The sequence below is a fragment of the Eptatretus burgeri genome, chromosome 2, assembly GCF_056783735.1.
Source record: "Eptatretus burgeri isolate ZD-2024b chromosome 2, Ebu_testis_v1, whole genome shotgun sequence".
In the NCBI taxonomy this organism is placed as follows: domain Eukaryota; kingdom Metazoa; phylum Chordata; class Myxini; order Myxiniformes; family Myxinidae; genus Eptatretus; species Eptatretus burgeri.
In genome coordinates, this window is record NC_140962.1 from 5329201 (window position 1) to 5356686 (window position 27486).

Genomic DNA, 27486 nt, shown 5'->3' on the forward strand with positions numbered 1-27486 from the left:
TCCATTCCCCACCCTCACAGCTGCTTAGTTGCTCAGCCATTACAAGCCCATCCTATGAAAGATTCCACGACACAACTTGGCACAGATTGATGAATTAGGTAAGCTGTGTTGCCTGTTATATTCACAGGTGAGTTTTGCTGGCTCCCTGCAATTTAACATTTTTTCTTATTAACCGATCTTTTTTACATTGTGTTGAAAGATAATGTTTATGTTTGTAAAACTATTGGTTTGTTTAAGTGGATAAGGCCGATGTTTGGAGCTTATATATAAATCACATGCAGGACAAGTACATGAGTAGCTATTGGTGTACCTCAACATGAATTGCAAGGACATTAGTAGACAATGAACAAAGCAATAGGAGGTGAGATTGAGATTCTACCATCCGGAGGTGTGTACTCAGATGGGAACACCAAATATGCCAAACATTAATATTTTTGTTTACACTGGCAACACCAATGTATCTGTGAAGTATTATGGTGCAAAACGAAATATTGATATAACTTTCCAACGAAATGGGTTTAGTGGGATAGCCTAGACTTGGGGGTTGTGCATTCAACTTGAGGTATGCACACACTTGCATTTGAGCTGTCTCACCTGGGTTCGAATCCTGACCCAGGTATAAACTGCCATCTTGGTGTTTCGCATGCTCATGGTGGAATATCAATCGGAAGGGTGTTATGCAGGAGGACTCATCAGCTAGCACTTGTGGTTGATGGACGTAAAAGATTCCATGGAGTCGTTTATAAAGAGGAGGCAAGTTATCACCGGCACCCTGAACAAAGTACAAATTCCTGCCACGTTCAGTTGAACATGTGGCCTGGCCAGCTGGTTCGTGAAAGACTTGGGCCAAAAACGTTTCCTGACTAACCCCACAATAAGGTGCTAATAGTTGGGGCCGTTAAAGTAGTTGTCGATAGTTCCTGACAAAATGACATCTCTCTGCAGGACACATACCACTGCCATTGTGGGTAAGAGTTCAAGCTCTTCTGCAAGGATTTCAAACAGCACCCGTTAGACAACACGACAGCAGCAGGCAGCAACGATTAGCCCTTCAACTATGAGCGGTGGTGGTGGAATACTGGCTCCCACTAAAGTGACTGGTGGCCCATTAACGCCACGCAAGGGGCCATGCAAGTTCAAGCAGCGACAGACACGTCAATTCAAGAGCAAGCCACCAAAAAAGGGAATTCAAGGGTATGTTATCAGCACCGAGGCACCTTTTAATCAAATTAAAGTGTCGCTAATTATCTCTGTGGCTTCATTTACGCTACACTGGAATGACTAGGATGACCGAATGAACCTTTAATCAAAAAACACCAAATTAATGGCAAACCATCCATTATAAACCTCGATTGCATACAATTGGTTAACCTACTCTATCAGCTGAGCCAGGTTAAGCCTGGTGTTGGCTTAACAATGAAGGTGGCTGGTTGAAGATCTTAGGGTCTTGAGTGGCTTTAAGATCTTAGGGTCTTGAGTTTGAGCCCCTGTGGGCCCATTGAAAAAATACCAGGTGGGTTGATGCAGCTACTCATCCTTCCAAGGTCGGCAAAATGAAGCTTATGTTTTCACTCCTGTTTGTCTGTCTGTCTGTGAACAGGATATCTCAAAATTTTGTGGATGGATTCAGATGAAGCTTGGTGGGTAGGTTGGGTGTGTGACAGGAAGAAATGATTAGGTTTTGGTGAAGACCCGAATCTGGATGTTGATACAAGAATTATTTAATTTATAACGTGATTCTTCACCATTGAGAGATAGGGCCAAAAACGATATATAACACGATATCTCAAAGAGTTATGGACTGATTCGGGCAAAATTTGGTGTGGAGGTTGGGTGTGTGACAAGGACAAATTGATGTTATTTTAGTGAAGATCGGAAACTTGGTACGGCCTATCAGTGGGATACAAAATTTAAGCTGTTCAGTCTGACAGAGGCATTCTTTTATTTTTACACGACCTGACATTTATAAAATGGCCTAACATAAGCAATAACTCGAATATATATATATATATATATATATATATATATATATATATATATATATATATATTATTACGGTTCTAGGAACCATATGCATACAACATACAGGTGTCCCAAGTCAGTTATTCCATTAAGTATATGTGTAGACAGATCCCTTCCTTGTGTTCAGTGGGAAAATTAAAGGGGTGCGTTGCGATGTTTTTTTTTAGTTAGATTAATAAATCTTTATATCCTCACTCTATTTCATTGCAAAGGCGAATCAACGACAACCCTCGGTACCCTCTGCCTGCTTGCCCCTCCTCTCGCTTGCTACTCGCACGTGGGCTGAACAACCGCGTGTTCACCTACTCGCCTAACCGGCGACTCACTGTCCGAGGCAAAATCCTCTTACAGTAGTTCCTTTTTGGCGAGTCCGCAGTGTGGAGGGGGCGGGCTTCCCGGTATGGCCGAAACCCTGCCCAGAAAGGGTGGACCCATGGAAGCCCCGTCCAATCAAGGCGGACAGTGACGTCACTTTCACCAAGGCCCCTCCCCGCTGAGGGAGATGGATAAATTACGACACCATCCTCAGGGTGGATTGCTTGGAGTTCGGAGAGTTCGTGAAGTGCTGAGACTGTTGCAGTTTCGCTTCTTTTCCAGACCCCAAAGAACTCAAGACTCCAGCACAGAACGAACTGACGCTTGGAAGCCCGAATCCTGTCCCAGACCAGGACCGTTTAAAGAAAGATCTGTGGAGGATCCAAGGAGTTCTTTGGGGGTCGTTCGTTGAGAGAGTGAGACCCAAAGACTCAGCCTAATTGTGGGAGATACCCAATGATCCTGGCTGCCTTGGATTCCACACACACACGAACTCCACACGTGCGGCTGTGGGCCGAGCTGCGCGACCATTGTCAGGTGCCGCACCACGGAGCATCGCTTTCCCCGGAACTCAGGTACCGAGAACTGCGACCTCAACTCCCTCCCTCCCTGGTTACAAAAGTCCTTTGCCTTCAACTGGGTTTATTTTGTCTGAGTGTGTGGCGCCGTTCACGCCATCCATTAAGTAGAACTGTATAAGTTATTCGAACCTTGTAAATCTTGCCTGTATTATTCTCGCGACAAGTCTGCTCTGTATCTGCTTTATAAGCTGCTGTAAAATTGTCGCACTACATCTTTCTCTCATCTTCCCCTGCATAACATCCCCAATAAACCTGTTACCTGTACCACATAACTTTCCTCGCTTTATTGTAATTAAATTATTATTAGAAATGTTCCCAGTTCGTTTTCGTCTTTTCCTTCATTGGTCCAGCATGGTTCGGATCTGAGTTTTAGCCGGGTCTTTATCCCCGATAATCTGTTCATCCTAACTGGTACGTTCTTGGCGGGTCTGCTCGGCTGCATCCGAACCGGAAAGGTAGTTGATAGTGATCCGGTTCGGGCAAGACGTACCGAGGGCGTGGTTCCCCGGTAGACGACACCGCGTGGTTAATTAGGTAAATTGGTTCTCGACAAAAAGACCCTACGCTACGCGGTGGAGGTATTGGCGTCCATGGTCGGTTAAGCGACCCGCCACGTCACGGAATTATCCGTGAGCGACGGCCTACAATTCCGGGAGTCTGGTGGGAGACGACGTTACTTTCCCCACCTAGCGGTCATTCTCACCACCGGACCTCCGGCCCGAAAATATATATGTATATGTATATATATATATGTATATATATATATATATGTATATATATATATATATATGTATATATATATATATATATATATGTATATATATATATATATATATGTATATATATATATATATATATGTATATATATATATATATATATATATATATATATATATATATATATATATATATATATATATATATATATATATATATATATATATATTAACCGCACGCAACTATATATATATAACCGCAACTCTCCGTCATAAAAAACTGAACAGGGATTTATTTATGTGACATGACAGAACACAGTTGAGGAGAAAACCTCTAACCTGACATGTCCATTTCATTATGACCTAATCACATGATGCCACGTTGTGCCAAATTTTTCACACATGGATCCAACAGGGAAGTAATCTCAATACAAGGTATGTCCACCAGCAATCACTGCATTGCACAGTCATCACATTGACCATGTGAGTACTCAAATCTGAGCCTGGAGAATGGCATTCCATGCCCAAATCGGCTCCTGTTCCAGATCATCGAAGGTCTGTGGCTGTCATGGCATGGTTCGAACACCACGATCAATGATAATCTAGAGGTGTTAAATTGAATTCAAATCTGGCAATATAGCATGCCAGGGTGTCATGATCTTAATGTTGGAATGCGTAAGATCGTTCCTCACTTGAATGTCCCTGTGATCAGTATTATCATGCATAAAGTTGATTCCTGGACCATGTTGTTGAAGGGTAGGAAACACATGTTTGTGAAAGATCTCATGAATGTATCGATCTGACAGTATACCATGGATACGGATCAAGATGGTGCAAAAGGTTTCAGCAATGGCATCCCACATCGTAACATTTGCATGTCCAAAGCTTGCAGCTTTCTAGGCACAGACTGCAACATATCACTCATTCTATCTTCTGTAGACCCGTGCACAGCCATCATGAGCATGGATTCATCACCCGACCAATTGGATTAAGATTCGTTGCTGGACTTGGATTCGTCACCGAGTCCATTGCCTCCATGTCCATCAAACGTGCTGATTTCACCACTGCAAGCGTGCATGGACCTGTTGTGGTGAAAGTCTTGGACGCTGAACAGGATGACCAGCACAGATGACTGCATCATGGAGATGCTTCGAGATGGTGTTGACGCTTATCCTGCGAGTCCAGGGAGTATGTTTGTGGTACTCTGGGCAGTTTGAAACTGATTGCGCAGATGGGTCATGTGAATGCATCAGTCCTGAGCTTGTGTACTGTATTAGTCGTTATCCTGGAACGTCCTCTTATTGGCATATCTTTTGTTGATTCAGTTGTTTTGTTGACCTCAGAAGATAAACAATACCTCTCCTCACGTTAAAGAGCCTTGCGACATGGCTAATGGAAGACCCTGCTTGAAGGTGTCCAATGATTTCAATTCTCTTATATTCTGATGGACATTGTAATGAATTGTGCAAAAATGGAAACCAATGTGCGTTTTTAGATGATCTATATGTTGGTGTTTTGGAAAGACTGTCAAATTTGCTCAGAATGTCTCAAAAAGACGAAGGGTGTGCAAGTTGCTTGTCGTGAACGATTATCGCATGAGGCAATTACAGTGGCCTGCAAAAGTATTCACCCCCGACCAATAAACCGTCTTTGATGTTGCCGGTGGATGTCATTGAACTCATCATTGGGATACCACTTCACCGATGACATCACAGTCAAAGCACTCTTATTCCCCATGAAGAGTACTGTACTTGCCAGGTGCCAAGTTTCAATTTTTTCCTTTTTTTTCGGAGTCCCCCCCCCGTTTTTTTTTTTAGGAGCGGCCCAAATTTTTTACGTTTTTCCAACATGGCTGCCACCCCATGTGACAGATGACGTCATAACTGTCATTTAACAATTCTGCATGAGTCGTATCTTTGGTGAAAATTTCGTGTCAATCGGATAAGCAGTTGTCAAGAAAATTCGCATGGATGTACGGACGGATGGACGGACAACCCTAAAACATAATGCCACTGGCGACTTCGTCACCGGAGGCATAAAAAAAGTCAAAGGGATAATGAGTGACTGAAATATTCTTCTAACCCTCTCCTGAATGGTGCTTCTCCACCACAATATGTCTGGTTTATTTGAAAAGCTCCTTGGTCTTCCTGTTCAACCTTGTTGGTTGACCAAATGAGTTGCACCTTAAAACTCCTTTGATGAGTGGGGGAGCTTAATTTTTAATTAAAACCACTGATTACATACAGGAGAAACCTATTACACTCTTTAAAAAAAAAAACTTTTCAAACAAATAATTTGTTTATTCTCCTGAAGTTCCGAAAGTAATTTTGGGGTTAATTAGGCAAATGGTTTGCTTACTTATGCAACTGAGAATCATCTGATTTTCTCTGTTAATCCAACTTATTCATATTTTATCTGTATTTTTTTAGCTTTATCACTTTGGAGTAGTTTGTGAAGACTATATATTGTTGCGGTTTTCGCGCCCGCCGGCGTGCTGACGGCCACGTAACTCGAATCGCGGCACGTCGCCCACCGGACGGACAATCCAGTCGTGACCCTCTCGGACTAACGCCGGGAACCAGTCACGGGTGGACCTTTCGGTCTCACCGCGATCGAGCCAATCAGCCCCCGCGTGGGATAGGGTTGCTCGCCAAATTCGACCTACCTAAGTACCCACGCGGAGGGTAGACCGGGCGATCGCACCTCGCCGCAGGTCGACTTCGGACACGGGCCACTTAAGCGACCCGTTCCGTACTATCAGAATAACCGAGCGGTGTTATCGTCGACCTCGACGGTTCGATCGCCCGGTCTACCCTCCGCGTGGGTACTTAGGTAGGTCGAATTTGGCGAGCAACCCTATCCCACGCGGGGGCTGATTGGCTCGATCGCGGTGAGACCGAAAGGTCCACCCGTGACTGGTTCCCGGCGTTAGTCCGAGAGGGTCACGACTGGATTGTCCGTCCGGTGGGCGACGTGCCGCGATTCGAGTTACGTGGCCGTTCGCACGCCGGCGGGCGCGAAGACCGCAACACTGGTGTCAGGAGTGGGATACAAATTCATTGCCCTCCTCGCGGCACTGGTATTGGAGAGCGGGACAACAGGCTCTCCTGTCTCCGGCTAAATTCACGGGAATCGGTCCAGGGGTGAGAGAAGCGACCCCCGATTCCCTCCAAATTACGAGCGAGCAAATTAACCCTTCACGAGAAGCAAGATGGCGTCTCAAGGCGAGCGGGAGCCGGGGGTATTAGAAATGGATGTAGAATGTGTAGGATCCATGGTCCAGGATGGAATCCCCGAGCAGGAAATGTTGATTGTGCAGGAACACGGACTCGCCCAACTGAACCCAGGGCCCGAGGTGGGTGCGGCAGCGGCCGCGGTGTATGACACCTCCCCCCCCCCTCTCCACCAAGACCCTTCCCCAACCCCTGCCGAAACGGCTCACTTGAGTGCATCCGACATGGCCCAGCTATTCACCATGCTGGCACAAATGAATGCGGCAATGACAAATGAAATGAAAAACGAAATGAAAGGCAATACACAACAAATAAACGAAAAGATGGATACAAAAATAAACGGAATGGAAGCAAACATGAAGGAAGAAATGAAAGAGCTACGGGGTGAGACGCAGAACATGGGCCGATGCCTGCAGGCGGGCATGAAGGCCGTGACAAAGGAAATAATAATAGTTGAGACAAGGGAGGTAAAGGGTGAAGAGGTGACCGAGTTGGCAGAGACACGGGAGACAGAAAAAATAGAGGAGAGACTGCACGATGAAGACGGGGTAAGTGACGCACACACACACACGGAGGTAGTGGAGGATAATGGGGGTGAGCTCGCGGAGCGTGCAGGGACCCGGTGCGAGCAGCTGGATGGCCTCCTCCAGGAACGAGGGGAGGGAGTCTGCCCCCTTGAGGCGAGTCACGACCAGGTGAGTTCGGTCGTGCTTTGCGAGGTTGAGGGGACGAGTGCTGTGGACGGGTGCACGGAGAGCTTGGGGGGTGTAGAGGCCCCGGAGACCCTTGTGGGGACACAAATCCCCAGTGTGGTTGTCCCTGTGTGTGTGGTGCAAGGTGTGAGTGCGGCACCGTGTGTGGAAGCGACCCCGTGTGTGAGTGGTGTGGTGGCGATGGTGCCAGAGTGCGTGCTTCCCAGCACGCCGGGTGTGGATGGGGCTCCGTATATGGAAGAGGCCGTGTGTGTGAGTGAAACGGCCAGTATGAGTGAGGTACCGCGGGTGAGTGCCCCCGCGTGTATGAGTGAGGCACGGTGTGTGGATGAGGCACCGCGGTTGAGTGCCCCCGCGTGTATGAGTGAGGGACGTTGTGTGGAAGAGACCGCGTGTGTGAGTGTCGCCGTGTGTATGAGTGAGGTACCGCGGGTGAGTGCCCCCGCGTGTATGAGTGAGGCACGGTGTGTGGATGAGGCACAGCGGTTGAGTGCCCTCGCGTGTGTGGGTGAGGCACCGCGGGTGAGTGCCCCCGCGCGAGTGCTTGGAGCCACGTGTGCGAATGAGGCACGCGTGAGTGAACGGCCGTATGCAAGGGAGACCGTGTGTGTGAGAGAGCGGTATGTGAGGGAGATGTCGGTTGGCATGCGGGAGCACGCAGCCGCGTCTCCCGGTGTGAGTTTGATGGAGTGGACTGTGTCCGTCGTAACACGCAGGTGTGCGTGGGTTGAATGGCGACGACGAAGGCGACAGAAGAAAGAAAGCCGAGTAGCGGCTGTAGTTGTTTCGGGGACCGTGCCGGGTTCACCCAGCAGTGAGCACGCGGTTCGTGCTGTGCAACACACGAGACCGCCACGTGCTCGCTTGCGAGAGTGAAGTCCCGGTCCGGAAACGCACGCGGTGGATTTGCCGATCCCGCGGACGGACAAAGTTTAGGCAGGTAAATGGATTTGGACCGGACGGGTTCTCCACGCGATCGTGTGTGTTAAGCTCCAACGGGCAAAGCACATGTGTTCGCGTGGGGAACCCCTCGAGACGTGGGGCTTGTGGTTTTTTTATGCGCACGGTGACGTCATGGCTGCACGTGTGGTTGGAATCCGGCAGGAGTGGTATCTCTGCCGGATGGTACCGTCCAAGGAGGGACGAGGAACACGTGCAGCTGCATGACGTCACGGGCAGGTGTAAAGTGCGCGAGCTCTGAGTTGCCGCGCAGGTGCTGCGCATGAAAAAAAAAAGCAGCAAGCCTCACTTTCGGGTGCACAGGATTCCTGGGCAAGGAGGGAAGACCCCCTTACCTGGGCACAGGATGGAAACTAGTTAGGGGGAAGGGTTAGCTTAGCCAGACCGACTTCATGGGGCAGGGGTAAGTCCTCATGGAGTCTGTGGAATGGATTAGTTAGAGGGATTGTAGCCAGATTTAGGTTGGGAAATAAAATGGGACATTTGAGGACAGTGACAGACTTGTGGATGTGTAGAGGGGACGTAGCTTCGCTACGTAGTGTTAAAAGGAACGTGCTACTAGTTTAAGGGACGACGTGGGAGCACGAGTTAGTTAGGGGAGGTAGATAGAAGGATGGCAGAGTTCAGCGGTATGTGTGTTGAAGAGTTGTGGGTTGTGAGGTGAGTACGTGTACATGTTGAGTGAGTGAGGCCAGCGGGTCTGTGTGTATGGAGCGAATGGGGAATGCATGGTGCGATGAGTGATTGGGGGGAGGAGTGACTCCCGCCCAAGGGACCCCCGGGGTCAGTGTAGATTGAGTTAGCTGGGTTAGTCAAATTGAAAAATGGAGGTCGTTTTGTTGTTGGTGGGAGTGTAGGCTCGAAACCCATTTGGAGGGGTGCAGGAGCCCTGTTGACGGGCTTGGGAGCGTGGCTGCGAAAGGTGAGTATCGCTGAGTGGGTACCCCGGGCACCAGGCTAGTCGGCCGCGGTAGGCCATGGGCCCATGGGGGGCCGGGATAGAGTAGTGGGCACGGGTGCGCCTGCTTGGTGCGGGGGCCCGGGGCGCCATTAGCCGCGTGGGCAGTGTTGTGGGCACGGGTGACCCTCGGAAAGGGGCCCGGGAGGCCGGCCTGCCACGTGTGCGTTTCAGGGGAGGTGCCATGGGGGCACTCCCCGGTGTTAGGGAGCTGGTAGGCTCGGAGGCAGTGTAGTGCCCGGGGGTGCCATAGCGGGAGATTCGGCAGAGGGTCGTGCCTGCCGGAGGGAGCCACGTGTCCCAGCCAGGAGACCGTGTGAGGGCACGGAGAGAAAATTGGGGGGCGAGGCCCGAAATTGTGAGGACACCAACACAGGCGACGGGAATCTGGGTTGTTAGAACCAATAGTTTAAGCGAGAGGCGCTTGTTGAAAGCCCCGGGGTAGTTTAACAGTTAAATGGTTAGGGTAGATTAGGAGATGTACCCCTCCGCACCATCCATCCCCACGCTCTCGTTGTGGGCCGCTGGACCCACTTTGGTTATAGATCGCCGAACTCTGGGGAGGCCATTCTGAGGCTTCGTTGGGCCTCGACACAGGACGTTAGCTCTCCCTTATTCCCCTCCGGGAAGGGAACGTAGGGGTTGTGAGTAGGCTAGGTGACAGAATAGGTTAGCCGAACAAGGACGATAAAGGGGGTTAGGGGACGATTTATAGTGGGGAAGTAAAAATAAAAACAACAAAAAAATAAGTTGGGGCTAAATTGGGGTTTGACAAATTAAGGGAGTGGGTATGTACAGTGACAGGCAAAGGCGATAGGTTGGGAGGGAGACAGGTAGGTAGGTCCGAGCCCGCCTTCCAAGTGGCCAGCACCACCGCACTCCCTCCACCAACCTCCACTGAACGGCAAAGGCTGGCCAACTTCATCGGCTGGCCGTGTTTTGCTTCAAGGCGGAGGCCGGCCAACTTCATCGGCAGCTGTGTGCTGCAAGGCCTGTGCCGGCCAGTTCATCTGCTGGCTGTTTTTCTTCGAGGCCTGTGCCGGCCAGTTCGTCTGCCGGCTGTGTTTGCCTGCAACGGTCTTCTTCTGCGGGCTGTGTTTGCCTGCAGCGGCCTTCTTCTGCGGGCTGTGTTTGCCTGCTGCCTTTGCCATGCCATGCCCACTGCCCACGTTCACCAGCCCCGTTCAATTTTTGCTTTGCCCCCCCTGTTCATTTCCATGTGCGCCAGGATCCGCAAGGCAACAGTTTGCAAGCTGCGAGAACTGCCCTGTTGGCAGCTACAACACGGAGACTGCGTTGTGCAGCCCATGCACCGTTGTGGTTCACTGCATTCAGTTCAAACCGTTCATGCATCCATTCGTTGTGCTCATTGCGTGTGCCACTTGAGCTGGCACGGAGACTGCGTTGTGCGGCCCATGCACCGTTGTGGTTCACTGCGTTCAGTTCAAAAGGGAAGGCCTTGGACTGCGTGTGAGCAGCCAGCCACGTTCCCTGTCACCTGCATTGTTTGAGCCAGAGACTGCATGCGGGCAGCCTGGCTCCCTGCTAACTGCTTTCTTTTTGCAGAGTTCAATGATCCTGGGCCATGGTTTAGTGTAAAATTTGTAAGTTAAGGTAAGATGTACTGTAAATATGAGTGCGCCCCCGGCATGTTTGTCTTAGCGCCGGCAATTTTATTTAAGTCGTCCGTATGAGTGAGTTTGTTTAGATAGTTACGCAGCCCTCAGGTTATTTATTTTGGGGACACGAATACCATGAATGTCGCACTCAGGGATCCGTAGGTAAAATGTACTAGGGGAAAACTACACATGATGGCACACGAAAATTTGACGACTCGGGACGAGTCTGTAAAAAGGGAAGGGGGTAGTGTTGTGGTTACCAGATTCGCAAACCACCATTCAGGTCCCTTAGGTGAGGTATCTCGGCAAGTATATGTGTAGTTAGGCCCAAACCCGTTGTCCAGTGGGAATACATGTCATTTATGCGTGCTGCGACTCTTCAGGATAGCCGTTTTTCTTTTACTATCTTTATTTTGGACCAACCGCCATGATTACCACCACAACCACAACATCAACCACCAACCACAACGCCGCTTCACCACAACCGCCACGACCTTCACGTCACACCTCGCAACCGTAGCATCGCCACCCTTCTTGCCCCGCTGTGGGTACCGGTGTTGGACTCGTGCAGGGCGCACGTTGAACAGCGTGTACAAAATCACGGATTTTGTGCTTCAAAAACGGATCAAAAACGACACACGCCCACTTTTTGCCGTCCAATCGGTGAGCGAGGGGCGATTTGGCCCCGCCTCCAGAACGATCGATATATGCAAATTTGTGGATCAAAAAGCCTTCACGCCCACTTTTTCTCGGGCCAATGGGGAGCGAGGTGAAAGGTCAAAGGGAGGGGGTCAAAGGCGAAGCTACGGGGGGATAAAAGGACCGTGTTCGTCAGTCAGAGCCGTGTGGAAGTCTGGAGCCCGAAGCCTGCAGTAGCTGGAGAAGCTGAAGAGAGTCGAACGAGGGGAGCCCAAAGAAGAGTCCAGGGTGGAGAGTCCAGAGGCGGAGAGGCGGCAGCGGCGAAGGCAGACGAGGGGGTGCTCGCGACGGTGCCGGGAGCTGCACGCCCGAGGAAGGCCGGCAGCGCGACCTGGCCGAGGTGGAGACGCACACCAGGGATAATAAAGATCCTCTATACCCCGAGCATCAGCAACCCCCTCCTGTTTCCCCCGCGCTGAGATAGTGCGACCAAGGGGGCCCCTTTTCCCACCCCCTGCCTGACACTGTCCGCGAGGCCCGCGGAGTGAGGCGCCATCGCCGCTCCGCGTCTCATCACCAGACGGGTAGGCGCGACCCGGTCTCGGCCTCAGGCCCGCCTCATCCTTGAGGGTATTTCTTTTCCTTGGTTTTGGGTATGTGTTGTCGGCGCCGTCTGTGAAGTAGAATTGTATAAGTGTTGCCGTGTGCTCGGTAGTCGGTATTAGCTCTGCACTGTGTTTTCACTTTTATATTTGCTTTTTGTGTAAATGGAATTGTGTTTTCTTTTTTTGTGTGCTTTTGGTGGAATTGTATTTGTGTGCTTCCCGTGTGCCGCGAATAAATGTGCTTTATTGTTGAACTGTTCTCCCGCTTCGCTTCGTCTTTTCCCCCATTGAACCCTCATCTTGCTTCACGTAAAGGGTTGGTAGTGGGCTGAATACGCCCGATAATTAATCGAACCGTCGAGGTCGACGATAACACCGCTCGGTTATTCTGATAGTACGGAACGGGTCGCTTAAGTGGCCCGTGTCCGAAGTCGACCTGCGGCGAGGTGCGATCGCCCGGTCTACCCTCCGCGTGGGTACTTAGGTAGGTCGAATTTGGCGAGCAACCCTATCCCACGCGGGGGCTGATTGGCTCGATCGCGGTGAGACCGAAAGGTCCACCCGTGACTGGTTCCCGGCGTTAGTCCGAGAGGGTCACGACTGGATTGTCCGTCCGGTGGGCGACGTGCCGCGATTCGAGTTACGTGGCCGTTCGCACGCCGGCGGGCGCGAAGACCGCAACAATATATTAAGTTTGATTTCAAAGAATCATGAAACAAGTAAAAATGACATAAAATGTCATGGCCCCCATTGTTTTTGTAATTTTGCTATCCGGAGTGAAATGGCGAGGATCATATTTATGTTCAACTAAAATGGCCACCAGTCTACCAGTCGGCCATCTTTGATCAGATCGCAAAATAAAGTGAGATGCACATTTATGCCATCATGAACTGTGTTTGTGCCAAGTTTGAACAAAATCGGGCCATGCATGTCTGATAAATGGTTGGGGACACATTTAAGAAACAAAATGGGCGTCAGCCGGCAATCTTGGATCTGATCTCAAAAAACAAAAATAACACTTATCTAAGCCGTTATTCTTTCTCTGTGTGCCAAGTTTGAACAACATCAGTAAATGCTTGTCTGATATATGGTTGAGGATGTGTTCAGTTTTTTTTTACAACTAAAATGGCCACCAATCGGCCTTCTTTGATTGCATCGTGAAACAAAATAATGTGTATATTTAAGCCATCATGTGTTGTCTTTGTGCCAAGTTCGAATAAAATCGGTACATACATGTCTGAGATATGGTTGCGGATGCACGCACGCACGCACGGACATGAAAATCGAGACCAGATCCATAAGCCCCTGTTTTGGACTAAGTCCAATGGGGGCTAATAACCACAAGTGGAATTAAAATGTGAAAACTTTGGAGGGGAGTGAATACTTTTGCAAGCCACTGTATGTTACTTGGAAACCCACAATCAGGTGTTCTGCACATCCCTCATACCCAAAAACACTTGGAATGAATGCTGCAAATGTCCTTAAACGATTCATCTTCATTTCAATTCGCAATTTCTGTGATATATATATATATATATATATATATATATATATATATATATATATATATATATATATATATATATATATATATATATATATATATATATACACACATACCTACATACATATATATATATATATATACACACATACCTACATACATACATGTATATATACACACACATACTGTACTTGATATTCCAACTTCCAGGTGTATCATTTTAATTTCATTCACTATCTTTATTCACAAATCTTTTCTGATAGGTTTGGCGATGACATCCCCGGAATGGAAGGTCTTGGCACAGGTAAAATACAATGATAATTGTAATTATTATACATTGTGATTCTAATGTTACAGAGTGTAAGTGCTGCTGAAGCAGTTTCTCGGTAAGGGTTATATTAGGAGGTTTGTCATGGCCTTCACAGCAGTAGTCGGGGCAGGAATTTGTAATTTGTTCATGGTGCTGGTGATAGCTTTGCCACTCTTTGCAAAAGATACCATGGGACCTTTAATGCCCAACAAGAAATGCTGGCAGACGGGACGCCCAGTTTAACATCCATCCGATGGACAGCACACGCTCATTGATGAATTACCCTGCCTATGAAACACCAGGATGATAGCTTATAGCTGGGCCGAGATTCGAACCCAGGCTCGACCGCACAGAGGCGAGTGTGCGTACCTCTTGATGATCCTGCCAGCCCCATATCATATATAGTTATCATTAAAATGATTTTAAATGATCATGTAGATACAGAATTTCTGTTATGGGAAAAGGTGACATGTCAACCTCAGGCTTGTGGAGTAATGACGGAATGAAACAGCAATGGAACAAAAAACAGGAAACATCAGGTGGATGAATAGGGGAGAAAAGAAAATAACCTGAGAAGAATGGGGTAGACTTGATAAGTTAATTAATAAGGGCAGAGGAGATCACGAGTATTTATGGGGCTGACATGAGATGAACAACCACCTTGAAGTACTGGAAGGAGCAATGACATTGAACAGACTGAGGAAGTTGGTTCCACAGGTGATTAAAAAATAAAAAGAAGAACAAATGAGTGGAGGTGAGCCATGAATCTGGAGGTTGGGAATTTCACCAGTAGGGTTACTGGCAGATCATGTGTGCCCTGCAGAAGCATTGAGGTGCCAGAGAACAAAAAGGGCAGAGGATGCAAATCCAGAAAGAATGTGGCAGAAGACAGAGAGGTCACTGAACTACTTTATCTGTGATATGGGAGTAACAGGCTGAGAGAATCAGCTTCATCATGGGAGATTCCAATGATTTTGAGGGCTTTTGTCTCTAGGGAATCAAGATCTGAAAGGTGAGAACCAGGGGAACCAGCCAAAAGGGGAGAGCAGTATTCTCTCAAGCTGTGGATGAAGGCCTTGTACATTGCTATAAGTTTGGAATTGCAAAAGGGAGACTTGGCACTGCGGTGGATGCCCAGTCACAGCTGGCTTTGAATGACAACCACATGATGGTACAGATGGTTCAACCAAGAGATATCATGTTTGATGATGAGGCCCAAATGTTTGACTGACTGAATTTCTTCAAGAGGTTTGTTAAGGAAGTAGATGTGAGGGTTGACGAGAGAGAGAGAGAGAGAGAGACAGAGACAGAGACAGAGACAGACATATATATGTGTTGGGGTTGAAATGCATTTTCTGAGTGTTGGACCAGTTCTTGATTCTATCAATGTCTGCAGAGAGGGAAGAGTCTGATGCTTACCGATCTAAAGGATGAGAGGTGCTGTGGCAGAGGCTGGAGTCATCAGCAAAGCAATAAAGGATTTTACAGAGTCAGAAAGATGAAGAACAGGACAGGGTCTAACACACTGTCTTGGGGCAAAGGGAGAGGAGATGAGAGGATCCCTTTGAGAAACACACATTGGCTTCGAGAGCAGAGGAGGTCGGTAAGCCATGAGAGGAAGTGGCCTTGGATGCCGTAGGCAAAGAGCTTGGAGAACAAGGCAGGGTGCCAGACTGTATCAAATGCTCGAGATATATCAAGAGACATGGCCCTGATCTTGTCTGATATTCTGGACATCTGAATCACGTTAGCAGAAACGCCATGTCCAGGCAAAAGTTATCATGTGGGAAACAGAACTGATAGTGTGAGATCAGGCCCTTGGAGAAAAAGATGAATTTGATGTCAGCTGCGATGATGGATTCCAAGGCTTTGCTTATAATTGGAGGTAAGCTAATAGACCTGCAGTTGAGAGGATGTATTTTTACACCTTTTTAGGTCATCTCTACCGAGATGACCTAATAAAGCCGGACCAAATGTCCGTACGTCCGTCAACAATTTTTCTTTCTGATCTTGATGAAACTTAATATGTGGGTAGAGGTTGATGAGTGTTGCACAACGATATAACTTTTGTCCAGGTTCAAGGTCAGGGACGAGGTCACGTTAGTTATTAAAATCGCCATTTTCAAAACCTATCTCGTCTGCCGTTCTACAAGATATTCGGCAACTGTTTATTGATTCTGATAGTAAAAAATATTATCTTGTATCTAACCGGACAGATTTTTGAATTTCCTTTCCGTTTGACCGTCACGTGATCTGGAAGATGGCCAAAAACGCCGATGCGATTCGCAAAGAAGGAAGGAGAAACGAAATATAAATAATATGGAATAGGCAAAGCCTAGAAGCGAACGTAGAATTCTTCTTACATTCGCTTCTGACTTTACCTCTAACTTGTTCACAACTGTGTACTTGCCAACGATACCGTTGTACGTGTTAGCGCCGCACAGCTGATGATTTTGATGTAATTTCCGGTTACTTCGGCCTGGATTCGGGATCGGCGAACAAATAATGTAAATCGCGATTAAAAATATTTTTTGATGATGCGGGAGATATGTTTATTAAAATTAACTTTGGGAAAAAAATAATTGAATAAATAAACGATCACTTCTGGTTAAGAATAAAATAAATTAAAAGTTCCGGAAAGAGTTTAAAAATCACTCCCGGTAATGTTAAATACAAAATAAACACTTTCTGTCATGAAAAAAAATCACCTTCGGAAGTATAAAATTAACTTTGGGAAAAAAATAATTGAATAAATAAATAAACACTTCCGGTCATGATCTCCCGGCATGCATGATTCCCCATGAAAAAAAACCGGAAACAAAAAAAAAACCAGCAACAAAACAAAAATCGGAAGCGAAATGGTCATAGCCAACGACACGGATTCACAATTGCCAAGGTATTGTGTTGTTTTTGTTGTTTCCTATTCTTTCATGTGCACGCGTTAAGTAATGTTCACAAGATAGAAATAAAACCCAATCGTGTTTATACACCGCACAGCGTTTAACAACAACCGGAAGCAAAAAGTCATAGCTAACGCCATGGATTCGAAATAGCCAGGGCTATTGTGTTGTTGTTATTGTTATTTCCTATTCTCTCACGTGCACGCGTTAAGTATTAAGCTCACTTCGTTCGCTATAAAACACATTTTTAGCCTTTTATATTTATACAATTTCCGCTGAAGGTGCAAAAGTTTCAAAACCCGAAATGTAAACGTCTGCATTTATTTTCAAAATATAATTTCGTGCGCGCGCCAAAATGCCGAGTCATCTTTAACCAAACTGCATGGCGTCTGAGCATTGGCCAGCGTGGTTCAGATTGACTGTGGTTTCTGGGGCGAAGGTGATTGTTAAGAAGTATGTTGGCGGTATAAATTTGAGTGACTGTATTGTTGATTTAATCACGCAACATCTTGACGACGAATATTCTGGCCGAACGATTGCATCAATTCAGTGCATCAGCAGGGATGATTCGCAGGCTCCTCTCGATCGTGCCAATATCTGACATAATCACCGGCGGACATAGGGCTGCAGGCTGTGGAGCGAGGCCACGGATCCCGGATGAGGGGATAAGTGATAAATTATGCTACATGCTTCGGGCTTCCTGATTAACATATCAATGAGTACATTCCATAATTAATGAATTAATAATTAATGAATCTGGCATATAAAACGTTTTTTCATACCTGACATGTTACTTTGTGCAGTGTCACGAAACTTCTGTGGAATTAATAATTAATGAATTTGTGAGTTCAAATGATTTTTCAAACCTCAATATCTCTATAAATACTTGACCAATTTTCATTCTGAAAGTTGCATTATAATCAGTGAAGAATAATCTACAGGATTATCATAATCTCCGAGAGCTAAGCCTATTTTTTTTTTCGTTTTTTTTTCTACAACCGGAAGTGAAATGTCCCCAGAGAGTCGACGGACCGGAAAACCATGTATTGCACTTACTGGTGATTCTGATGTGTTAATCCGGGTACTAAATGAACAATACATATTTATTAATTATGTCATTAGTAGTATTATCCCAGTGTATCTCTGTGAACTATTTCAATCTAAACGGTTAGTTTGGACTGTTTTGCGGTTACCTGAACTGAACATTGAGAACTTGTGGTATTAAAGAGATGACCGTCACCCCCACACGGGGGTAATTTTTTGTAATGCAGTGATGTTGGCCGATATCTAAGTGGATGGAAGTCATCCGAGGGCAAATTATATAAGGTAAACAGAGCGGAAAGTGTGGAACAAAGCAAGTTTTTAGGACATGGCGAGCGTTAACGGAAATGTCTCCATCTTCTGAGGTGAGAAAGATACAGTATCCAGGAGCAGTTAGTATGAGTGAGTACAGGGAGCAATGAGTTGGGTACCTGAGATTTAGAAGCAAATCTATTTTGGCTCAAGTCTTTCACGAACCCACTGACCAGGCCTGATGTTTTAAGGAAGGTGGGAGGAATTTGGAATTTGTTCAGGGTGCTGGGGATAACTGTTCTCACCTTCATCTCCCCTAAGTAAAAGACACCCTGGGATTATTAACATACACCAGCTAATGATAGCAAAAGGAATACCCAACTTAACACCCATTTGAGAGACGGTACACTTTGTGATGCTCCACCCTAGTTGTGATTGACCAATCTGACAGTTTATATTTGGGGAGTAAAACTTTTACATTAAAGTCCACCGATAATGTAGTTGTGGTTTTTATGTCTGTCCTGAGTCATAATATGCATGAGTCATTGCATTGAGTGGATATCATTTCTCAATGTTTCTTGTACATAAATGTAATTCCTTCTTTGGATAATGTCAAAGATACAGATGAAGGCAGGATGCCTGAATCACATTTCATTGTCCTTTCTTCCTTTCCCTTGTCCTTACTCCTTCACTGCAGACATCACGGTGATTTGTCCTTGGGAAGCTTTCAGCCACCTGGAACTCCACGAGCTTGCTCAGTTTGGAATTGTCTGATCCAACTTCAGTTAATGACTCTTTGCTTATTTCCCTAAATGTTGTTATTGAGCTGAATTTATTCATCATCCAATCACTAGGGTATCAGTTTTTAGCCAACGTTTTATGACCTCTTTCCCTAAAACTCCACTTTTTCGTACTGCACTATGATTCCAGTGACCTTGACAATGTTTTTGATAGATATAACTTTTGCTTTAGAGAAATTCATTGTTGAAGGACAATGTATGATTTTTGGTTCTCAGATGTAAATAAATATTAATGACGTCAATCCCAGGGGCCATTTATATATTGTACTAGCGGGGTGTGCTTATACATTGTGTACGCATACAAACTGTGCTTCCCCATTGTCTTGGGTTTGATTTTTCATTTATTTATTTCCCCACCTGCATTTGATTTTTCATTTTTTTTTCATTTATGGATGCTTTCCGACAGTTCTGTGATTTTCCCCGGTGTATCGGCTTCGATATCCGCCAGCACACAAAATTACCGTGCTTCCTCATTGTGTCGGGTCACTCACCTGCATTTTTTTTCATTTATTTTTTTTAATTTATTTATATTTTCATTTATGGATGTTGTCCGACGATTCTGTGATTTTTTTTCTCCGGTATACCGGCTTCCATGTCCGTCAGCACGCAAAATTTCAGCTTTCTGCGTCACCCGGAAGGTACCGATCTTTAATATCACTCAGTGAGTCAGTGAGTCAGTGGTTAGAAAGAGCTTTATATATTAGGTGTATATTATTTGAGAAGAGGAGAAGTTGATTGAAATAGAGTTGAGAAAATGAAGAAAAGGGAGATAAAAGGAAAGAAAATGGAAAGTAGGAGGGTGTGGTAAGTGTTGAAATGAGAGGAAAAGGTTTGGAGATTTTTGGAGTAAGGAAAGAAGGAGGGAATGGGAATGTGTTTGGCCAACCAATTTGGGGGATGGTGGAACGCAAAGTGGGGATAGGGTGTGTCACAGCGTACAAAACTTCCACCATATCCTGACATATTCATAATAAATATATGGCCCCTTTTGGAATTTTTGAACCATCGAAACCAACCAACCAGCGAGTGAAATTAATCACACGACATTTTTTTGACTTCATATGGTGTTAGTACGAGCCAAAATTTTGTACCAAATGTTTTTGTATCCAATGTCGAAGCTCGTGGAGGAGCGAGAACAAAAAAAGGATCATGACTGATGGAACAGTAGAAACAGAGGGGGGGGGGGGGAAATACACCAACAACAGGATTGAGGAACAAAATAGAGGGAGACTTGGATAAATAATGGATGTGGGGACAAATGAAGGCAAGGGGAGGACACAGGGGATGAACTCACAAACTGTTTGTAAAGAAAAACTGGAAAGTTGGTAAAAAGGTGGGCTTGGGAAGCGTTAATGGGGATAAAAAATATCATGGTTGTGGATGGGGATGATCTGAGATAGTGGGGGGCAGCAGTCCGAGAAGAAGCCCGAGAGGGAAGAATGAGTTTGAAGAGACTGAGGAAGTTAGTTCCACAAGTGGGGAAAAAATCGAAATGAATGAGTGGAGGTGAAGAGTGATATCTGGATTTTGAGAGTTTCACCAGAAGGGGTTACTGACAGACTGCTTTGGCTGATATGAGGTGTAATATTATGGAATTCATACTTCACAGTAATTAAACAAGTTGAGTAATGAATTGTGATCTGGAACATGTAAATGCGCTCATGGTGGTGTTGCAATAGTTCGGGACTCTCTTTGATCTTGATATGTTTTTGCACAAAATCTTGGCTCATGGAAGAGCAAGATGACCGACGGTAAAAATGCAACAAACTGGCTGTGGGGCAAGTGGGTCCACAATTGGATGCAACAAAATAAATAAATTAATGAATAGGAAAAGAAGAGGGAGGTAACACATAACAATTGCAAGTAAGAGATTTCAATGAGGTATAGTTAATTGAGATAGAAAAGGCTGGTTTGGGATGGAAGGTCACATGAGATGATGGTGTACCGCTTGTTTGAAGCCCTGGAGAGAAGAGTGTGATTGATCCATCTCCAGAATGCAGCTCCACAAACGGGAGAAAACAAACTTAGGAGTGGAGGGAGGTGCAAGGAATGCATTTTTTGGCGTTTAATCAACAGGGGGTTACTGGAGGAATGAGTGCATCCTGGAGGAGTTTTGGAGAGTCATTGGACTGAGAGAGCAAAGGAAGCAGAGAAGCAGTAAAAACAGTGAGGCCACCGACCTGTTTGCGATGTTTGGCCTTTGGCCTCATCACATGAGATTACAATAATGTTAATAGCTTTAGATTCCACATATTGCAGGACAGACATGTGATGATGGGGCACCAGCAGATAGGGGGCAGCAGCACTCCATTAAATTATGAACAATGGCCTTGTTATGTAGGCTGTGTGACTAGTTCTAATTTTTCAAGAAAAGACAGAGAATGCACAGTCTGCAGTTTACCTAGGAGGCCAGCTTTGTTTTCGCATCAGCTCAGAAAAGGTCATAGCTGATGAAGCTGATAATGAGGCCTAGAGGTTCAATAACATGAATATCTTCCAATAGCACGTTCCATTGGCTGTTCAAAATGCAACGCATAAGACATTTTCATGAATCATATGTTGTTTTCCAGTGTGAGTAAAAGAGGGACATGGTTGTGAGAGTTCATTCCAAGTTTGGTTTATATTGTAATGACTGTCCAGGACTTGTACGTGCATGTTTTACTGTAACTAATCATTTATTTCACCTCCCCCCCCCCTCCCGCCCACCTTGTTAACCACAAGCATTTATTTTCTTACTCCAGTGACCTTTATCAAAGTTGAAATAGTGGAGAGAATCCTCATTCTGACACGACAGGGAATTAGGAATCTGCAAGCCTTGGACTAAGCACGATAGGCAGAACAAGGGCACAGCGCATTATCATTCACCTTGTCCACAGAATTAGGAAGAGGGATCATGCCAATCTCCTGAAATGAGATTAATGTACCTGCCGAATGGCATGCAGAGGCAGCAGTTTGAGAATCTGAGTGACAATTGGGAGGTTGTGAAGAATACACAAAACTGTAAGGGATCTATTTATTTTATTTATTTATTACCTATGCAATCTATTTATTCTACTATCTATTTATTACCTATGCAAATTAGCAGGAATTTTGGAACTGTAATGCCATATGGTCAAAACATGTACTTTCCCAAACCTTCCTATTATGCATATATTTTCCATCTTAATTGCATACACATGGTATGTACAGATAAGTCCCCCATAATTAAAATAAGACACCTGGTGCCCTTCATGAAAGGTTGGCGAGTAATTGCTAGCATCTTCGCTAAATTAAAATTTCCTGCCTGGACTTTGGGCAGTAAATTGTCTGCTATTCTTGGAGGTTCCTTGACACCAGGGTACACTGATTACTATATCTGAGAAAGTGGTTGTTGTCTTGGCAGAAACTTCTGCACTATAAACAAATTGATCAGGTGGTTTGCATGTTTCAAGTGAATAGCCCTTTGTGGATACAAAGGCAACCAATAATTATATATCAATGATTTTCAAAATAAAGATTCATCTCATTATTTCAGTTTTATTTTAAAAAATACTATATTGGAAAAAAGTCATCAGCATGCAGCTCTGAGAGCACAACTTCAAACACAAACTTCTGGAATGAGGCTTCAAGCAAGCTCGCAGAACTAGTCTCGGGAAATAGTATGGAAAAAAAATCACATCAGTGGTACCTAAACGGAACAAGCTGTCCTCCAGGCCAGGGTTGATCTTTGACCGTTACCGATCACAACCAGCCTGGATGACACTTTATATTGGGATTTTTTTTCCCAAGTTGTGACCTTTTTTGCAAAATTGGAGGTACCTGTTTTACACAGATTTTGAAAATATGCATCATCGGCCATAAATCCATGAATTATAATACTACATAGCTGAATGTGGTATCATAATCACTGGATTAATGGGACCTATGTTAATAATCAATACATATTTCAATACTGTAGCTGTGGTTAACAGAGAAAAAAAAATATATGTATATACACATGCCATTTTCTCTTTTAGTTACAAACTCAGGGTACAAATACAACTTTTTGTGGGGGGTAGCATAGGTTACGTGGTTACATAGTGGGGGAGGGGGGTGGGCGTAAGTGCTCTATGTAAATGTGTACCGTGTAGCGCCGCATGGTGGTGGTGGCAGAGTGATTTCCAATTTCATTTTTCACCTGGACGATGCTGAGTTTAAACCACTCGCACGGGTTCCCCTTCACTTCTCCCCCCCCTCACCCCCCCCCAAAACAGAGGGGCTTGTCAAAGCCTATCATCGTGTGAGAGACATTTCTAGTGTTGACATCAAAATGAACATCAGTGAGAACGGGGGGGCAAAAGGGAGGGGGGGGGACAAGGAAGGGGTAGGATTGCGGTTAAAGCACTCTACACATACATGGGTAAATTTGTCTGTCTTTCCTTCTCCTACTCGCCCAAAATTTTTGGCAAACACGACGAATTGGTCTGTCAGTGAAGTGACGGTTAGGCTCTGCTCGTAAAAAAGTAAGTCAAAATATCGCAAAATCTTGTTTTGGTTTCATGACCAAAAGTGTACAATAGTTTCTAACATCACCTGCTTGAAATCTATTCCTAACAACTTCCAAAAAGGTGCCAATGATATTGTCCAGGCCATTTTAGGATTTCTGTGTGGAATAAGCGAAGATTTAGTATTTTTTTTTCAGCTTTTTTTTGTTTTGTTCCACTGCAAAGCAAAGAAATACATATGTGGACACCAAAATATTTTTTTATTTCAACAATTTTCTGGAAGAAATGGTGCATTATTTGAAAAAAGTGTGAGGGTGCCAATATTTTTGGCCACAACAGTACATGATGACTGCACATTGCCTTTCCATCTCTTTGCTGCACAAATAAAGTGTATTTTCAGAAAAACTAAGTAAATCAAACAACATTAAACACATTCTGCAAATCCATATCGATTACTCGATGGGCCTGTCCTTCCCTGATGTTGATTTTGAAATCGCTAACCACGACATGTATTTGCAACAGCCCAACTATTGCGCCATGTTGTAAACAGCCAGCTGTCCCTTTTTCTGTTATTACGAAGGATCCTTCTGTGTCTTTTTCATCCGTAATGCCTTTGGATTGGCACACTTTCCAAATTTTTTATCCTCCCCCTATGTAATAGGGGGAGGCTTATACCTGTTGTATTGTTTGTTTGAACAATTAGTGCCCTAAATTTTTAATGGTACCTCAGAGTTTCTTAGACCCCGAAGAGTACTACATCACCATTTAGGTTGATGGTTTTTTTTTCTTCCTTTGTTGTCAATTTCTGAGCTGTTTCTCAGAGCCAGCTGAGACTTTCAAAATGAAAATTTGCATCAATAATGGAAATAAAACGTATGCATGGTTGGCACATCTTTTTGACATTGACCTAATTCAAGGTCATGCCCTAATTACATATATTTTTTTAAACATTTTTCATCACAATTACACTAAGATTTGTCCAATCAGAACGAAATTTGCCTTTCTAGATAGCCGAGAACAATGCACATTTACACTTCATTTACATGACATCCCATCTGAGATAAAGTTCAAGGTCAAATGGCGATCTGAAAAAAAAAAACACGTTTTTTTTTGTTGATGCTCAATTTTGCCAATGTGGAGTCTCAAAAAACCGCTTGGCCTTCCATGATATTCTTGCATCATAATAGTGAACCTGCACTGAAGTTGTTCACCTGATATTTGATTAGTGTGCTTGACCTAGTTTTTCAGATTGTGACCTAATTAACAAAAAATACCTTTTTGGATGATAACTTGAATAATTTTCCTCCGATTTTCATGATGTTGGATTTTGTGGATAGATTGTATATGGGGACATATTTTCTTATTTTACACTGTATTCTTAAATGTTCAAGGTAAATGTCATGGCGGTCTGAAAAGAATATGTCCATCATTGGTTTGTGGGTGCCAGGGGAGACTTACCCTTAGATCGAAGATGAAGATGCCTTGTGATCACAGATATCTAGTTTTTATTGCTTTTTCCCTTTTAGGATCCTTCCTGATCCATGACTGCTGCAGCAACCACATGAAACTCCATAAATATTGTGTCTCACAAGAGGTCAGAATAGATCATGTATTTATTTTGTTTTCCAAAGCTATTCCAACATGGTGACATATGCCAAGATGTATATAGAACAGCCTTATTGAAACTGCATTTTAAGTGTGTATATCATTGTTACAAAAATACCAGCTGCATCACATGATTCTTTCTCATACTATATCAACACACATGGTCAAAAGAGATGACTTTGGCACAATGAGCAACATCAGACAGGTTGAGAATATAAACATTATGTGAAGTCCAAATGCCATTTGGGGTGAACTGCAGCTCGTCGTCTCACTAAAAATGGTAGAGTTGCTGGGAAATAGAATATCACAGTTTCTCATGAAGCAGATTTTTTTTTTCACCTTATTGAAGATCGCAAAAAAGAGCTGTTTCGGAGTAGTTTAATATGAATGGACAATTAAAATGTTATTACTATTATTATCATTATTATTATTATTATTATTGGTTGACTGTGTACACGTGCAGAGTTATTTAATTACCATCCATATTTTCCCTCAATTTGCAATCACTGGAATAACTTTTTAAATATTTCTTGATGAGCTGTGATCATAAGCCGAGCAAACCCGAGTAGATGTTCTGCCAAGGCTTTAACTAGGGCAGGAATGTGGGATTTTGCCACATAATTGGTATGCAATATCCTAATATTTTTTGAAAGGTATGATAGTGCATTTAATGTATTCACAAGTATCGTGCTAGCAGATGGGATTGCAGGCTATAAAGACTTACTATATGGATCCACCATCCTGGCTGCTCATCACTGGGATGACAGTTTGGAGTCGAAACGTCTCCTTATTCAGAGATCAAACCCAAGTAGATAGTTCAAGGGCGAGGAGACGACTTTTGATCTTTCCTTTCCAGAGATTAATTCCTGCCCTTGACCTTCCTTCAACCATTTGTGAGTACAGTACTACCTTGCTGTCGAATCTTCCTCACCCTTTTCTCTCTCCCTTTGCTGCTATGAAAACTTGTTCTTTCAAGTTAGACCCCCAAAATGGTTCACACAACTCCAAATGTGGCTCTAGCAAATGCACGGTGGTTAATAAGGGTTCAGTTAACTCATAAGAGTTCACCGTCACATTTGGCTTTTTAGGATTTGTCATATTGTACAAAGCATAGGTTACATGACTGATTATAATTATCAGCTTTCGACCAAGAGTGCTTGATAAAGCAATCTCTCAATGTGCATGAAATGTGTTTAATCTAGTATTACCATCAATATAATTAATTGTTCTGTTTTTTTGTATACATAGGTAAGGCTTGTGGAAGAGCTCGAACACAGAACGGATCAGAACACAACATAACGAAAGGAACAACAAGAGAAGGGGGAAACGCCAATAGAGTGGTGGAGGGAGAAAATAGACAGAGACGGACAAACAAGGGATGCAGGTAATGATTAAGGGTAGGGGAGAACACAAGTGTTGGGCAAGATGGATACAGAAACAAAATTTTGGAAGGGGTGTGGGGATGATTTAACGGGTGAAGAGATCGTGGTTTTGGATTGAGGGATTTTTGATTTGGAATTTGAAGAGGATTTATATTTCAGGTCACTGAATTCAACCAGCCAATTATTTTTGAGGTCAACATCGGCCAAAAGGTCAACATAGGGCCAAGATCAACAACTAAGGTGGTATTTCTAAAATCCTCAATTTTCATCCGATTGACTTGAAATTTGAAGAGGATTTATATTTCAGGTCAATTAATTGAACCAACCAATTATTTTGGAGGTATACATAGGCCAAAAGGTCAACATGGGCTGCATTTCTAAAATTGTCGATTTTCGTCCGATTCACTCGAAATTTGAAGGAGTTGCATATTTGGTCATTGAATTCAACCACCAATTATTTTTGAGGTCAAATTTATTTTATGGATTTTGCAAGAATCGTGCTCTGCACGATGCCTCTTCTTGTTTGTTTATCTGTTTGTTTGACTGTCTGTGTGCAGGATATCTCAAAAAGTTGTTGATGGATCCAGATGAAATTTTGTGGACAGGTTTGGTGTGTGACAAGGACGAACTGATTTGATTTTGGTGAAGATCCGAATCCGGATTCCGAGAATTTTTTGAGTGATTCTTCAGCATTGAGAGATGGGGCCGAAAACGGCATATAACACGATATCTCAAAAAGTTATGGGCAGATTCAGCCGAAACTTGGTGAACATGTTGGGTGTGTGACAAGGATGAATTGATTAAATGTTGCTGAAGATCCAAATCCGGATCCGGATACGAGAATTATTTAATTTATAAAGTGATTCTT

General features: G+C 44.5%; 2 protein-coding genes across 2 annotated transcripts in view; both read left to right on the forward strand.

The window, feature by feature from the left end:
• Window positions 1-14: 14 nt before the first annotated feature.
• LOC147031304 (rod cGMP 3',5'-cyclic phosphodiesterase subunit gamma-like) lies at window positions 15-19410 on the forward strand. The gene is made up of 4 exons (XM_085861495.1): window positions 15-98; window positions 946-1194; window positions 14129-14169; window positions 19066-19410. The coding sequence occupies exons 2-4, from the start codon at window positions 1058-1060 to the stop codon at window positions 19140-19142; spliced, it is 255 nt and encodes an 84-aa protein (XP_085717621.1). The 5' UTR covers window positions 15-98; window positions 946-1057; the 3' UTR covers window positions 19143-19410.
• Window positions 19411-23263: 3853 nt separating this feature from the next.
• LOC147031305 (uncharacterized) overlaps window positions 23264-27486 on the forward strand; it is a 114859-nt gene continuing 110636 nt past the window's right edge. Inside the window, exons 1-2 of the mRNA XM_085861471.1 lie at window positions 23264-25225; window positions 26485-26620. The gene's annotated coding sequence lies outside the window, so the exon portion shown is untranslated. The remainder of the gene's footprint in view (window positions 25226-26484; window positions 26621-27486) is intronic.

What these genes read in the sequence shown, in the direction of transcription:
- LOC147031304 (XM_085861495.1), top strand. Translation starts at nt 1,058, where the DNA reads ATGAGCGGTGGTGGTGGAATACTGGCTCCCACTAAAGTGACTGGTGGC. An exon ending in CCAAAAAAGGGAATTCAAGG is followed by an intron (nt 1,195 to 14,128) that starts GTATGTTATCAG and finishes CTTTTCTGATAG; the next exon opens with GTTTGGCGATGACATCCCCG. An exon ending in AATGGAAGGTCTTGGCACAG is followed by an intron (nt 14,170 to 19,065) that starts GTAAAATACAAT and finishes CCTTCACTGCAG; the next exon opens with ACATCACGGTGATTTGTCCT.